This window comes from Prunus persica, chromosome G4 (assembly GCF_000346465.2).
Source record: "Prunus persica cultivar Lovell chromosome G4, Prunus_persica_NCBIv2, whole genome shotgun sequence".
Classification (NCBI taxonomy): Eukaryota; Viridiplantae; Streptophyta; class Magnoliopsida; order Rosales; family Rosaceae; genus Prunus; species Prunus persica.
Window position 1 is genome coordinate 9,011,315 of NC_034012.1, and position 14,333 is coordinate 9,025,647.

Genomic DNA, 14,333 nt, shown 5'->3' on the forward strand with positions numbered 1-14,333 from the left:
AAACCCCGTTAGCCACTCCATGAACATGAAATGGTATTTTCCTTTCACGCAAGGCAGTTTGGAAGGCTTTTCCTTGTACCTGTAGTATAAAATACAAAGTAAAATATGTCAAAGATGTATTACTATATGATTTACTTGGTTCACATTCACATTAGGGCAAGTAAGCTTCACCTGCGCTCCGGTAAAGGATTAGGAGCACCATGCATCTGACTGGTTAATGCAGTTTCTTCTCTCTTGCGCATGCTGGGATTGCAACCACCTACCAGAATACAACATTTATTAATTTGTATTGTATTTACAAATTTCAATGTCAAGTGATATTAAGTGACGATTAATTAAGCCACCCAAATTAACCATTGCCATGCCTATATATTAGGAGCATTATTCTCATCATTTGATTTCATTTGAAAAGTGAGGTGATCCACCTCAAGAATATAATCAAGTATTCCACACCAAGTGAGAGTGAGAGGGATATAAATGTGTGAGTGAGTGAGTGAGTCTAGTGTGGTTCTTGACATCAAGCCCTGGCCCCTGGGAATGGCTTGCTAAAGATCTATCAATTTTTGTATCCGTTATTTTTAGGGCCGGTCCTGAAATTTTATGGGTCTTGTGCAAAACTTAAACCCTAAACTTCCACTAGACTTTTTTTTGGTTTTGTTTTGAGTGGAAGAAAGTACTTTTTTTTTTGGTTTAGGTGTGATATATGCTGTTAGTTTAGTTGGATCTTTACAATGACATCACTTAGACTCGAACTCTTGGGCTTTGTACCAATGAATATGCGTTAGAAACAAGCTTCACCAAATACACTTTTGTTTCACTGTGCTGCACACTAGAGTTAATATACAATTTTTATAATATTAATGTAAAGTAAAAAAAATTCAGGGGCCCTATGCAGTGGCGCCACTTGCACCATGCAAGGACCACTTCTAGTTATTTTGATATTGATGTCCTATGAACAAAAGTACATTTCCGAACCACGTTAACTCCTTGATCTTCTTATTTAATTGGTTACATTGTTTGGTTAAGTTTGTTGATTTCTGTTCTAGATACTAATAGATGCTAAAATTATGATCACAGAAAACAGATTTCTTCTCCGATTGATGTGACCCAAAATTTTCAAAATCAGAAAAAGAGAAATTCCAAAACCTTGAAATAAAGAAACAAAGTTGAATTGTTCTTTTAGATGAATTAATTTGTTTGAAATAAACGAGATACAATAGGGGCTACCACCCACTTCATTTGTAGCCAAGTAATTTATACATTTACGTATTTGTTTCCCATTGTAAATAATTCTCAGCCAGTAGCCACAAGACTGGCATAAAAAAGCTCATTCCAGGTGTCAGGGACACCAGCAAGGCACCAGTGACTGCAATCGTTTCCTTTATCCCCACCCAAACCATATGCAGATGGGTGCCCATCTTTCCTCAGTTCCGATAGCAATGTTATGTCCAGCAAAGTTACTGGGGATGACATGGCGGTCAACACTTGGTTGACCACAGTTGCTGCTGCTGGTGATCCTCCTGGGTATTTTGAACCACTTACGGGTTGATTTTGTCCTTTGCAAGTTGCTGACTCTGACTCGTCCCATTCTTTTCCTCTGCTCCACCAGTAATAATATATTCGCAAAATAATATTTTTTAATTAAATATTTCCGGAGTTAGGGAGAATAATAGTAAGAACATATAACATGTGTATGCATGATAGATGCAATAATTTTGCTATCTAATAATTTTTTTTTTTTAATACAAGTGATAATCTAAATTATAAAGGGGGGTTTCTCATACACATTACTAAGGTGCAATAGGAGTTCGAACCTGAAATTATTAGTCTACAAGTCAATACAATTTTTCTCTAGGCTAGACTTCGTTGTCCATTTTATTATGTAATTAAAATGATTAAAGCTTACACTATATTTGATTAAATGTATGACTAGTTTAAATAATAGATGGAAGTTAGGGAAGAAGAAAAGTGTGTGATTAAATTACTAAGTTAACCATGTTTTTATAAATATTAAACTTAATAAGGGCCAATAGGGTCTAGTCCAGTGAAAAAGGGTATTCACTTGCAAACTAGAGGTTTCAGGTTTGAACCCTCATAGCATCAGTTGTGTGTGTGTGAGAAACCCCTTTTCTGTAGTTTAGACTATCACTTGTACTAAAAAAAAATTAAACTTAATAAAGACATTTCGATTTACAAAGAATCGAGTTCTCTTAGATTGTATATATAATATAGTTATTGAAAAGTTAAACTAGAACTAGTAAAATTGCAATAAGTCAAATGAAAATTTCCATATCCTATATGGTGAAATGACAAAGAATTTGAATAAGCCTAAGGTTAATTTGTAGTGTTGGCGATGAGAGTTAAAAGAGGAAATCGTACATGTAATGGGTTGGAGAAATGCCTTGAAAGAAAACTTTGGTGTTGGCAGCATCAACATTAGAGTCCACCCACTTAGACCAAGTAGTTAATCCCTCTTTAAAAGCATCCAAACGATCCATATCCTTCACTATCTTACCTCTTACTTCTATGTAGTCCCATCTGAAACTCATAAGACAACATAATTAATTAATGCATGCAAATTAAGGCTTCTAATTACCAATTATAATAAATAAAAATTTATACAAGCGATAGTTTACTTTAAACCAATCTAAACTACGAAGAGGGGGATTTGAACTCGGGTGTAAAGTGGGAGCACATCCGCTCTAACCAACTTAACTATGGCCATGTTTGCATAATAATAATAATTTTTATTTCTTTAGATATATAATTGCGTATATTGCCGTGCAAATAATTGTGTGTTGAGTGGTTTTTGTTTCACGTACGGTTGTTTGCTTCCTTTGTGGAGCCACCAATGCCAAGTATTGAAGATAAGCATATCGTATCCTTTCCATGTGTTGCCGTTTTCAATAGAGTCCAGCTTTAGAACCCTGCCTTCCTTTGTATCCACTAGGTCCACCAGAAATGCATTGCGAGATAACATAATTGAAACATCATAATCCTACAAAATCCAAAGTGTGCCTAATAATAAGATTATTTATTCACTGGGCCCTACACCTAATAATTTAAGGTTAATTTCAAGATGAACATGTTCTCCTTATAAAAACACACGGTCATCCAAAAGAGCATATAATTTGTCCTCATATACTAATTGATAAGACTAATCATCCACATTTTGTTAGAAAGTGGGACTCATAGTTGGTGAAATGTCTCCTATAATTAGCTAACTAATTATAATTATCAGAAAAACTCACGGGCCAAGAAAACGCAGAGATGTCGGCTTTCCTTGTTAAGGCATAGTTGGGTTGGGGCACTGCAGCATGCAACATGCATGTTAGTGATTGCCATTGGTTGAGGCTTAGAGAGTCCCCTACGAATAGTATCTTCTTCCCCTTTAACCTCTTCAACAGGTCCCGACCATTGAATCTGCACCACATATGGAGTTTTTCTATGTTAAGGATGTCTTATTGCAAGAATAGTGCACACATCCTTCCTAAGACTACATAACAATATATTTTAACGACCGAGACCGTCTATATTTTAGACTATTCATACCAAAAATCATCCAGATCCGAAGTTTTTTAGTAATCTATTAATGCGTAAAAAGAAGAGGAAGAAGCAATCATTAATAAAACAGAAATGAAAAGGTTGGATAGTTTTTGTGAGAGAATAAAAAAAGTGATCAGTTTCGATCATTGATTTCCTGATCAGGAAAATAAGGACATCTTTACTATATAAAGCCTCTATATGCACATATCGCAAAATGATATCTGTATGTGCATTTGTCTGAAGTGTGTAATGTGTCGGTGCATGATATTATTATTAGATATTTGTATTTGTGTCGCATAGTGTATGTACAAGCTTACTTTCTGAATCAATTATTTGTCTCCGATGCTTGCTAGCTGCTGAATATAAAAGTCAACGACAACCTACTTAATTATACACTATAATATTTTTGCTCACCGCTTTAATTTAAGGTGTATCCTCATCATTCTTCTCAACACTTGACTTGTGTCCATATGCATAACTATGGTTCAATAAATACAAAGTAAAAAGTTAACTATGGTTATGCCTATGGACACATGTCAAATATTAAAAAGGATGGTGATGATACACATTAGGTTAAAGTGGTAAGCAAAAATATTTCCATATTTGTCAGACTGGTAATTCAAACTATTAATTAGGCGAAATATTGTTTCAATTTTAATGGGAGGTCCTTGTAACAAAAGAACATTACTCCTTATACAAATACTCGTCTTTTTGTTATTTATAAAATTCGACATACATAAATCAAAATACTGAAATTATTAATTTCCAGAATTTTAAGCGATGGAGATTTAAATTCCGTCATTTTAGAATTCTATGCAATTTTCAATTCCTTCATACCAAACAGAGGCATAATTAATGAGCACCGTTTCAGGAAATCATTTCTTTTCAGTCTTCAACTAGATGATTTAAATCTCGGATATGGATATATAAGCATGTTTTTCCAACAAAGCAGGCGAACTTTGCCACTTTATGAGAAGAAAATAGAGAGAGAACAAGTCACATGAATTGTTACCTTGGCAATGCACAAGCGTCAGGCTTCCATCTATATTTGAGATACCGATCGTCTGGCCGTCCATTGTTTTGGCAGTCAAACTCTTTCTCAATGAAAGGGCAGCTGGAGGTGTCGTAGAGTGGATAGCTTTTATCAAGAACCCAACTCCCATGAAACAAGTCACAGCTGGTCGCAAGTACTTTTGCATAGCAATGTAATTGGTCTTCATGAAGGCATAGAACTAGCAGAAGAGCATAAGCAACTAAGCCAAAGCCATGCAACATTTTCCCCATAATTTATTGACAGAGAAATTGAGAAATATGTGGAGAATGAAAGACCCAGAAATCTCTATAGATAGCTATGCATATGGTGGACGTTTGAGTTTGTAAGGTGGGGCGTTTGTTTGAATTGTTTCATTGGGTTCACTTGGAGAGGAGAGATTGACAAAGACACCTTTTTTCCAATTTCTTGTCCTTTCATATTGGCATAGCTGTTGTTTGGACGTTTTCTAGTCATGGTCACGCGCAAAGTTGAATTTCTCACCATCTCATTTTCCTTCCATTTTATATTTATTATCATGCATCCTAGAACACACTAAATTGACAACATGATGTGTGGCGGCTGATGTGGGCATCTCAATTAATAAGATCACATCTAATTTAAATTTTATTATTTTAATTGAATTCAATTAATAGGGCCGGATACAAGCTAATTAGGTTTCTTTATTTTTTGATTTAAAATAAATATAAAAAACTTAAATTACACGTGGTGTTATGTACACATCAACTATACTGTACATAATATAATGTGTCTAGCATTATTGTTTCTCGAATAACTCATATTTTTTCGGCTTTCAAAATTAACTAGAATGCGAAAAAAATAATATGGTAGCAAGTAATAAATAGTCTTGGTCGATCATCATTAGCTCAAGTATGAGAAATTGGATCCTCTTTATCTAGTAGTTTCAAATCTTGTCATATGCAAGAAAAAAAATAGAGAAATAAGTAAATAGTCTTTGCAACAATTGTCGGCAGCAAATGAAACACAAGTTTGTATTGTACTTCTTGCAAATTGTTCAAATTAATTTCTTTTATACACATGCTCCTATCATAAGTGAACGAAAAAGGTGCTATAGTTTCTTGAGCGTGAAATGAGAAAAACATTGGTGTGAATAGAATTAAAGGTAATTTTCAAGTATACACCACAAAATCTAAAGTTGAAATCATAATTCATTTTTAGTCACTGGTCACAAGAGTTGCATAAAAAAGTTGATTCCAGGTATCAGGGACACCGGCAAGGCACCAGTGGCTGCAATCGTTTCCCGTTCTTCCACCATTGCCGTACATAGAAGGGTGCCCATCTTTTCTCAACTGCGATAGTAGAGTTATGTCCAGCAAGGTTACTGAGGATGACATGGCAGTCAACACATCGTTGACCACAGTTGCTGCTGGTGGTGAACCTGCTGGGTATGTTCTACCAGTCACAGGTTGCGTTTGTCCACTGCATGTTGCTGAATTTGGATCGTCCCATTCTTTTCCACTGCTCCACCAATAATATACAAATTTAATAAAATAAGCAAATAATAATAATATATGTAGTTAGTATTCAGAGATGATTATATAAATATATAGTTAGAAGGCCGATTAGCTCTTAGAGTCTACTGATCTACTAAAAATGGCATAGAGTCCCAAATTTGAATCGCAGTATTTCTTTGATAAAAGAGGCAATCATGACATACTTGTAATGGGAAGGAGAAATGCCTTGAAAGAAAACTTTGGTGTTGTTAGCATCAACATTAGAATCCACCCACTTGGACCAAGTAGTTAATCCCTCCTTAAAAGCAGCCAAGCGGTCCATATCCTTCAGTATCTGTCCTCCTGATTCAATGTAGTCCCATCTGAAATCATCATAAGACAATCTACAATATATTAGTCATCGAATGATGGAAGTAACATATTTTTAAATATGAAAATATATATTAATGCTCTTTGGGGTTTGTGATTATAAACTTGCGAATTGCAGTGCAGAATGATTGTAATTTGGGGTTCTCACGGTTGTCGGCTTCCTTTATGAAGCCACCAATGCCAGGTATTGAAGATGAGCATGTCGTATCCCTTCCAATCATTGCCATTTGTAATGGAGTCAAGCCTTAGAACCATGCCTGCCTCTGTTCTCACTAGATCCACCAGAAACGCATTGCGCGATAACAAAACAGAAACATCATAATCCTGCAAAACCCAAGGGGTGATTTATCTATTGATCAATGTATAATTGCCCAATAAGATGCATCTTGTTAAAAAGTATAACTTAATTGGTGTTGAACTCACAGGCATAAAAAACGTAGAGAGGCCTCCTTTCCTTGTTATGGTATAATTGTTTTGAGGAACCGCAGCATGCAACATGCATGTTAGTGACTGCCACTGGTTGAGGCTTAGAGAATCCCCTACGAATAGTAGCTTCTTCCCCTTTAAACTCCCCAAGAGGTCCTGACCATTGAATCTGCACACCATATATTGCAAAATATGAGATATATAAGTGCAAAGTCCTTTACAAGTACTAATACAATAATGGGTGTCACTGCCAATCATTTTTGTTTCGAAGTATGTATATAAAATGTACTTATGTGACGGTATGCGTCTGTATACTGTTGAGAGACTCATTCCTCGTCGAAAAATGGAAGCTTTGCATTATAGAACATAATTTATACAAGTTTGAAAATATATGATTAATGTTACCTTGGCAATGCACAACCGTCAGGCTGCCATCTATATTTGAGATATTGGTTGTCTGGCCGTCCATTTTTCTGGCAGTCAAACTCTGTCTCAATAAAAGGGCAGCTGGAAGTGTCATAGAGTGGATAGGTAGAATTATCATAAACCCAAGTCCCTTGAAACAAGTCACAGCTGCTGCTGATATCTACTTTAGCATAGCAATGTATTTGGTGTTCATGAAGGCATAAAATTAGTACAAGACCATAAGCAACTAAGCCAAAGCCATGCAACAATTTTCCCATAGTAAGAGCTAGCTGGTTGAGGAGATTGAAAGACCAAGTAACTAGCTATATGTAATGTAAGTTACCCGTGATCAGCTAGTGGGTTTGGATTCACTTGGGGACAAAGACACCTTCTTCCTTGTTCGGCCATTTTCTGGTGTAGCTGTTGTGTGGACGCTTTCTAGTTAGTCATGGCGTAAAGTAAAGCTTAATTTATGTATTATCATCCTTCTAAGAAAAGCCTTCCCTACTTTATTTTTGTATCAATAACTTCATTTGTTCCTGCTCCCACATATGAAGAAAATACTCTAGTGCGGTACCAATTTTATTTAGATTTGGTCTCCAATAGCTCAAGCAGAAGAAAAAGTAGGATGAGACAGTGGTGGGGATGTGAAACACAGTATTGTAGGTTATTTGGCAATTATTCAGGCCTGCAGATAGTAAAACAAATCAAATCAATGTTATCGCCTGCAGTTATGAAACTATCCCATGTTTACTTGGAATCGAAGAAGTTATGAATCGGGAAAAGAAAAAAATACAAGAGAGAATGAATGAGTATGGTATCAAACTACTCCCCTTACTTATATATGTGTTAGTAAACACTAACGAAATTATAGTAATTGGAATAATTCCAATACACATATTTACTAACATGCCGTAATTGTGAGTTTGATGACTTGGCATTCCAACCCCGTCCTATCTGTCCAAGGTGTAGCCTACATAGACCTTTTTTAATTTTTTGCTCAGAATACATAGCCCTACTTATAGCTATTCATGCAGGAGGCCTGTTTATTTGTGGTGATTTTATTGCTGAGTGGATCACGTAGCGTAGCCGACATGTGCAAGCTAGGAGGAAGATTTGGGCCCGTGTACTCTTGTGGACCCTTCCAAATGTATTGGGCTAGTGTTGCCAGGCCCAGATCAATTTGTTATTAGTTTTGGGCCTTATCCATGTAACAAAATAATTTTAAAAAAATTACTAGTAGATTAGGGGATCCACAATTTTAATTGCTAAACTCTTTCGGTAGAATTTGGGTCTTCTACATCTTCGGCGGTTGAGCTTGTTTTCTCCGGAATTAGAGTCTTTTATTCCGAGTATTTATAAGTTCATCAAACAACATGTGAAGTGTTCATTCAAATTAATTGAAAATTTTCAATCCAAGCCAAGCCACTAAACGAAACATCAACCCAATGTGTTAAATACTTTATATCAAATCCCATGTATAGGAGAAAAACTACCCCACCAAAACATGTTTCTATCTCTCCATATACAAACCAAGTTCCCCTAAGTTTTCTCAATGTATACCTAAGTTTTCTCAATGTATAAATAAACAGTCCAAGCAAAACTAGTCGAGTCACAAACATTTTTTCTGGAGCGGGATTTTGCATATCGCAGTTCCAACTTTGAAAAAAAAAAATATTTGTAGTAGAAAACTCTGAATATCATTATAAATCAATTATTATTTTTTCTACGAAGTCGCCAAATTCTATAATTTGGTGGCATGAATTAAATGAATAATGTTTCAAAGAATAAAATTGTAAAGAATCTCGTTCCAAGTATCTGGGACTCCACAAAGGCACCAATGACTACAATCCATTGCTGTGGTGCCTCCCAACCCATAGATTGAAGGGTGCCCATCTTTGCGCAGGAGCGACAGGTTTGTTACATCTAGCAATGTCACAGGCTTTGTGATTTTGCTTAGGGCGTTCTTCAGCACACTCAGAGCTGGTGGCAAACCTCCTGGATATGTCGACCCAAGCAAAGGCTCCTTCTGTCCTACACAACTTCTTGCCTTTGGCTCATCCCATTGGCTCCCACTAAAATCACAATTCACAAAAACAAGGTAAGATACTCTTTTTTTCTTTTGATGTAAGTGCACGTGGACAATTGTCAATCATTGATGTACGTATTTAAGATTGACAACCATTCACGAGTTGATGGAATTAAATGAAAAAGTTGAATTGGATTTAACCTTCAATGAATCTATTAAATAAGGGACTTACTTGTAATGAGAGGGAGAAATTCCTTGGAAGAAAACTTTAGTTTTTGCAGGATCAATGTTTGAATCCACCCATCCAGCCCAAGTCATGAGTGCCTTCTCAAAAGCAACCATCCGGTCAATGTCTTTGCTGACCCGGCCTCCTACTTCAACATAATCCCATCTGAAAAATTACATTAGTTTTGAGTGTTACCATAATTTTATTTGTAACAAAAATTAATTTATAGAATTAAATAACCATAAGAAAACTGTAGATTTTAGTTATTAGGCTTACGGCTGAGAGGGTCCTCTGCGATTCCACCAATGCCATGTGTTGAAGATGAGCATGTCAATCTCCTTCCATAACTTGCCTCCCACAATTGAATCAAGCTTCAAAACCCTACCAATCTTTTCTCTTACAACATCTACTAGATACACATTGCGGTCTAGCATCACTTTCAGTCCATAATCCTGCAGTAATTTTCCATCATAAATTTTCACCACAAAATTTACCCCACACCCACGACCAATTAATAAAAATAGGACCACATGGTTCATGTTTGGTAGAATCTTGACAAAAGTTCATGTCAAGTTGTCCAAGGAATTGAAAGCTGAATTAATTTCACGCGAGACTAAACATGGGCCAGCGATGAATACTTTTGGTGGAAGATGACTTCATCTTCCCTCTATCATTCTCCCATTACTTTTGCAAGTGGCCAATCAATAAAAGAAGTGGATGAAATTGAAAACCAAGTCTAAACTGTCAAGATGGATTCATCTCACCCGACCCAACCCAACCGATGTGACTTTAGTTGAATATAGGTGGCAATTAGATAAACAACTTTTTTACTTTGTCTAGATTAATATAATTTAAATTCAAAGTCCGACAACGCATCAAGTGTTATATTTAACAAGAGAGTTTTGTGTGTACGTATAAATAATGTGGGATTGAGTGCATACCGTAAAAGTGAAGATAGATACATCGTCTACTCTTGTGACATTGTAGTTAGCGTTTGGGACGGCTGAGTGAAGCATACATGTCAAGGACTGCCATTGATTTCGGCTTAATGAATCTCCAACGAACATGATGCTCTTCTCTCTAAATCGTTCTAAAAAGTCAACCCCGTCAAACCTACAAAACCAAACTACTAATTACGTTTTAAAATGTTACATCTGAATTAATTAGTAGTGGCCATGCCCACTTGTGTATGTGTTGAAAATGACAATTATCATTCATCCTGGAGGGACCTCCGTGACAACCTACAACTGTATAAAAAGTTCAATGACAGGAAAATGCCAGGCTGCAGGCTCAGTAAATGCACAAAAAATAATGTAAAAAGGAAAACAATAATTTGGATCTTATTTACTCCAATTTCTTATTTTATAGCCTAAACAATCTTTTCTTTTTTGAAGACTTACGTAGGGCCTCTAGGCCGATGAATATACTTTTGTATCTTAAGACAATCACATACTGTTATAAGAAAAAATTAAAACGTAAATATATTAATTCTGAATTGACTTGAAATAATGGCATCCCGATCTAAGTAGGTTGTTCTTCTCATTATGGTATGATTGAAGGTGCACGTCATAGATAGTACATGGCAGTATCTGTAGGTATAAAGGGCCCGTGAACTTTATTATTACTACTTTAATAAATAGTTTGATTAATCGTCACATGAGTAGAGTAGCGGGCATGAGTTGAGTGGGACTTGAAGAAAGAATCTCTATATTTGACAAAAAAAGAAAAAGAAAGAATCTCTATAGTCATCACATGATCAAGAAGACAATCACAGTTCACACAAACCAAAGATGTAATGTGACCTATCAAAGGCTGCCAGCACCAACTTTTTCCATGCAGCCAAACATTAAATTTCCCAGGAAAATCATTGTGAGAGAGAAGCACTACTTTATATATATATATATATATATATATATAATATTCCTATGTCTATGATGGGCTCTCTGTCGCAAATTTTTGGTTTTTTTAAAACGAAATTGATTATATAGTAGTATGCAAAAATAATAACTTTGCAGCAAAAAGGAAAGCAATAATTAATAATAATGATAATAATAAGTAGAAGAAGAAAATGGTGGTAATAATATTGTACCTTGCTAAGTCACAGTCATGTGGTTGCCATCTGTATTGGGTGTAAAAATGGTCAGGGCGGCCATTCTTTTGGCAGCTGAACTCGCGCTCGATGAAGGGGCAGGACGATGGATTGTAGAGTGGGTAGTTTTCGTCCAGAACCCATCTCCCTTTGAACAAATCACATGATGCCTCTTCACTTGCACCGCCATTAGGAACAAAACCAACGAGAAGCAACAGGCCTAATATTCTAGCAACACAAAAACTGCTATGAACCCAGGAACCCATTCAGTCTTTGTGAGAGAGAGAGAGAGAGAGAGAGAGAGAGAAGTTTAGGGTTAGGAATGGGACTACAAACTCTTCTCCCTCTCTCTCTCCCCTATATTTATAAGTCTCGTTATCCATGTGATGTGAGAGAGAGGATATGGAAAGTTGGCAATTTGCTTTTCCTTTTTTCTTATTTTGTTTTAATAGGGTAAGTAATCCATTAAAAGTGTTATTATATAATCAGAAAAATAAAATAAATTCCAATTTACTCTTTGCCTCTCATTTCACATTTAATTTACTTTCCGCACAAGTCTTTTCTAGTGTTCTTTACATATAGGCCCTGTTTGGTTCGCAGAAAAGATTTGATGGGAAATAATTTCTCGTGTCAGGCAACCATTCCCATACCTGAATTTACCAAACATGAGAAAGTAATTGATTTCTCATTCAGAAAAAAGTGGTGAGCTTTTTCACCAGCAATTGATTTCCCATCCGAAACCATTCCCATAAATAAAAATAAAAACAAAAACCCCATAATTGATGACCTTTTTCACCAGCACATGAAAAAGTGGAAATCCTTTGCCTTTAGATGAATTGACAACAAAACTAGCAAATAATTAAAAGGGCAATTAGATTGCTTTGTATTGTTTGTTTGCACTAATCGAAATCTTAATCTCATAGAACATGAAAACAGAAGTCCAAGAAATCTTAATCTTGTGTTGAAGGCTTCACCAGTATTCCAGATTTGCTACTGGTTGTAGTTTGATTCCTTGCTGTGCTTAGGAGCTTTTGCCTCCTTTTCAATGAATATTTTGATTATCGTCCAAAAAAAATAAATTAATAATATAGGGAGAGAGAGTTCTGAATAAATGCTTGAATTAATAATTAAAGGGTATTTTAAGAATATTGATGGGTAGAAAGATATGATTGTGTTTTTTCAAATTTAAATGGTGGGTGAGAAGATTAGGTAGGTGGGAAAATAGGACAGTAAAGTGGAAATAGCAGCACTCTTCCCATAAACCAAACGCAGCCATAATGGAAAGAAACACGAAATCATACATATATAGTTGCGTTTTTCTGTGCTATGATTGGGTTGTTAATGGTGAAGTAATTAGATTCCAAAGATATTGATTAGAGCTATGGGAACTTTCCTGTTTCTTCCTTTTCTCCTTTCCATAAATACATGAACGAAATTAATCTCCCTTTTGAGAACTTTTCCATTATATATAACTAATTTGGTGGTTATTCACTTTTCCTTTATTGCCTTGACGAGCAAATTGGCTAATGTTTATGCCTTGTACGTTTTTCTCACTTTATTAAAGTTTAATCCTCTTGGTATATTATATAAATAATAAATAATAAAAGAGTTATTCACACAAACACCCCTTGAGGTTTTCGGTGTTTTCATAAAATCCCTGAAGTTTCAAAAATTACACGAAAACCCCATGATACTGATGATTTCATTTCATTAAAAAAAACTTATGCAAATGACAAAATTAACCTCAATGAATGCATGTGCAATCTAATTTCACCGACTAACATTGTCATTTGGAGAAATTTTTTATATATAAAATCATCAATCTTTGGACAAAAAATCAACGAAAATGGGTTTTGTGAAAACAATATGAAAGCACTTTGGCAAATTGCCACATCCAACTGACAAGCTACCTAGTGCTTTAATGACAGGGGTTCGAAACTCGTTGGAAGCACTTTGGGGTCAGAGGCAAGCCGAACTCCGAGGGGGGATTAATCCCACTCTTTGGGAGTGGGGACACCTCATGTTATTTACCCCCAAAAAAAAAAAACAATATGAAACCTCCTCATGGGGTTTTGTAAAAACACTGAAAACCTCAGGAGTGTTAATGTAAATAACTCAAAAAAAGAGTTCATATGAATTTGGTGAGAATAAATAATAGCTTCATCACCAAACAAGGACCTAAGACAACGTGATTTTAAGAAGGTTAGATACCGAAGGATTCATGTTAGGGTGAGTATTAATCTAGCCAAGAAATTCCATCCATTGATATTTTTCGTAACATGGAAATAAGGTGTTTGATGGAGTTTCTTGCAATTGATTGTATTTTTTCCCTCACGAAAAAAAAAGTTCATGGATCTGTCACTATGGTTACGTATGTAAATGATTCTGTATGCACATATAGGTTGCACCATCTGCATTAATTGGGATCACAAATGACGTTTCAAAACAAAAATAATTAAGATCACAAATGGGTTGGAACTTGGATTTGTCAGGCCTTTACCAAAAGGGTTCAATTCTAAATTAGTTCACAAATGCTCCTTCTAGCATTATTGCCCTTCTATTGGCTGTACAACATAGAATTTAGAATTCTGAAGAGACGCAAAAAGTTACAGAAAAAGGCCTATTGTCCACTTGGGGTTCTTGGCTCATTGGAAGGGCTACCAAAGATGACTTCATCGTATCTCCTTTAGCTGTCTAAGCCTAATCTGCTAGTTCAT

At 35.7% G+C, this 14,333-nt stretch overlaps 2 protein-coding genes across 4 annotated transcripts; both read right to left on the reverse strand.

Moving 5' to 3' along the window:
- Window positions 1,148-7,557, reverse strand: LOC18780933 (protein trichome birefringence-like 41). 3 transcript variants are annotated; one of them, XM_020562808.1, is made up of 5 exons: window positions 7,273-7,557; window positions 3,252-3,423; window positions 2,823-2,998; window positions 2,380-2,538; window positions 1,148-1,597 (listed from the first exon to the last, which is right to left on the reverse strand). In XM_020562808.1, the coding sequence occupies exons 1-5, from the start codon at window positions 7,548-7,550 to the stop codon at window positions 1,294-1,296; spliced, it is 1,089 nt and encodes a 362-aa protein (XP_020418397.1). In that variant the 5' UTR covers window positions 7,551-7,557; the 3' UTR covers window positions 1,148-1,293. The 3 variants fall into 3 exon arrangements, with proteins under 3 accessions (XP_020418397.1, XP_007214202.2, XP_007212437.2); XM_007214140.2 differs by lacking the exon at window positions 7,273-7,557 and adding an exon at window positions 4,559-5,054; XM_007212375.2 differs by lacking the exons at window positions 1,148-1,597; window positions 2,380-2,538; window positions 2,823-2,998; window positions 3,252-3,423 and adding exons at window positions 5,562-6,076; window positions 6,276-6,434; window positions 6,590-6,765; window positions 6,865-7,036.
- LOC18779187 (protein trichome birefringence-like 41) lies at window positions 8,951-11,924 on the reverse strand. The gene is made up of 5 exons (XM_007211838.2): window positions 11,617-11,924; window positions 10,469-10,640; window positions 9,804-9,979; window positions 9,534-9,692; window positions 8,951-9,347 (listed from the first exon to the last, which is right to left on the reverse strand). The coding sequence occupies exons 1-5, from the start codon at window positions 11,880-11,882 to the stop codon at window positions 9,053-9,055; spliced, it is 1,068 nt and encodes a 355-aa protein (XP_007211900.2). The 5' UTR covers window positions 11,883-11,924; the 3' UTR covers window positions 8,951-9,052.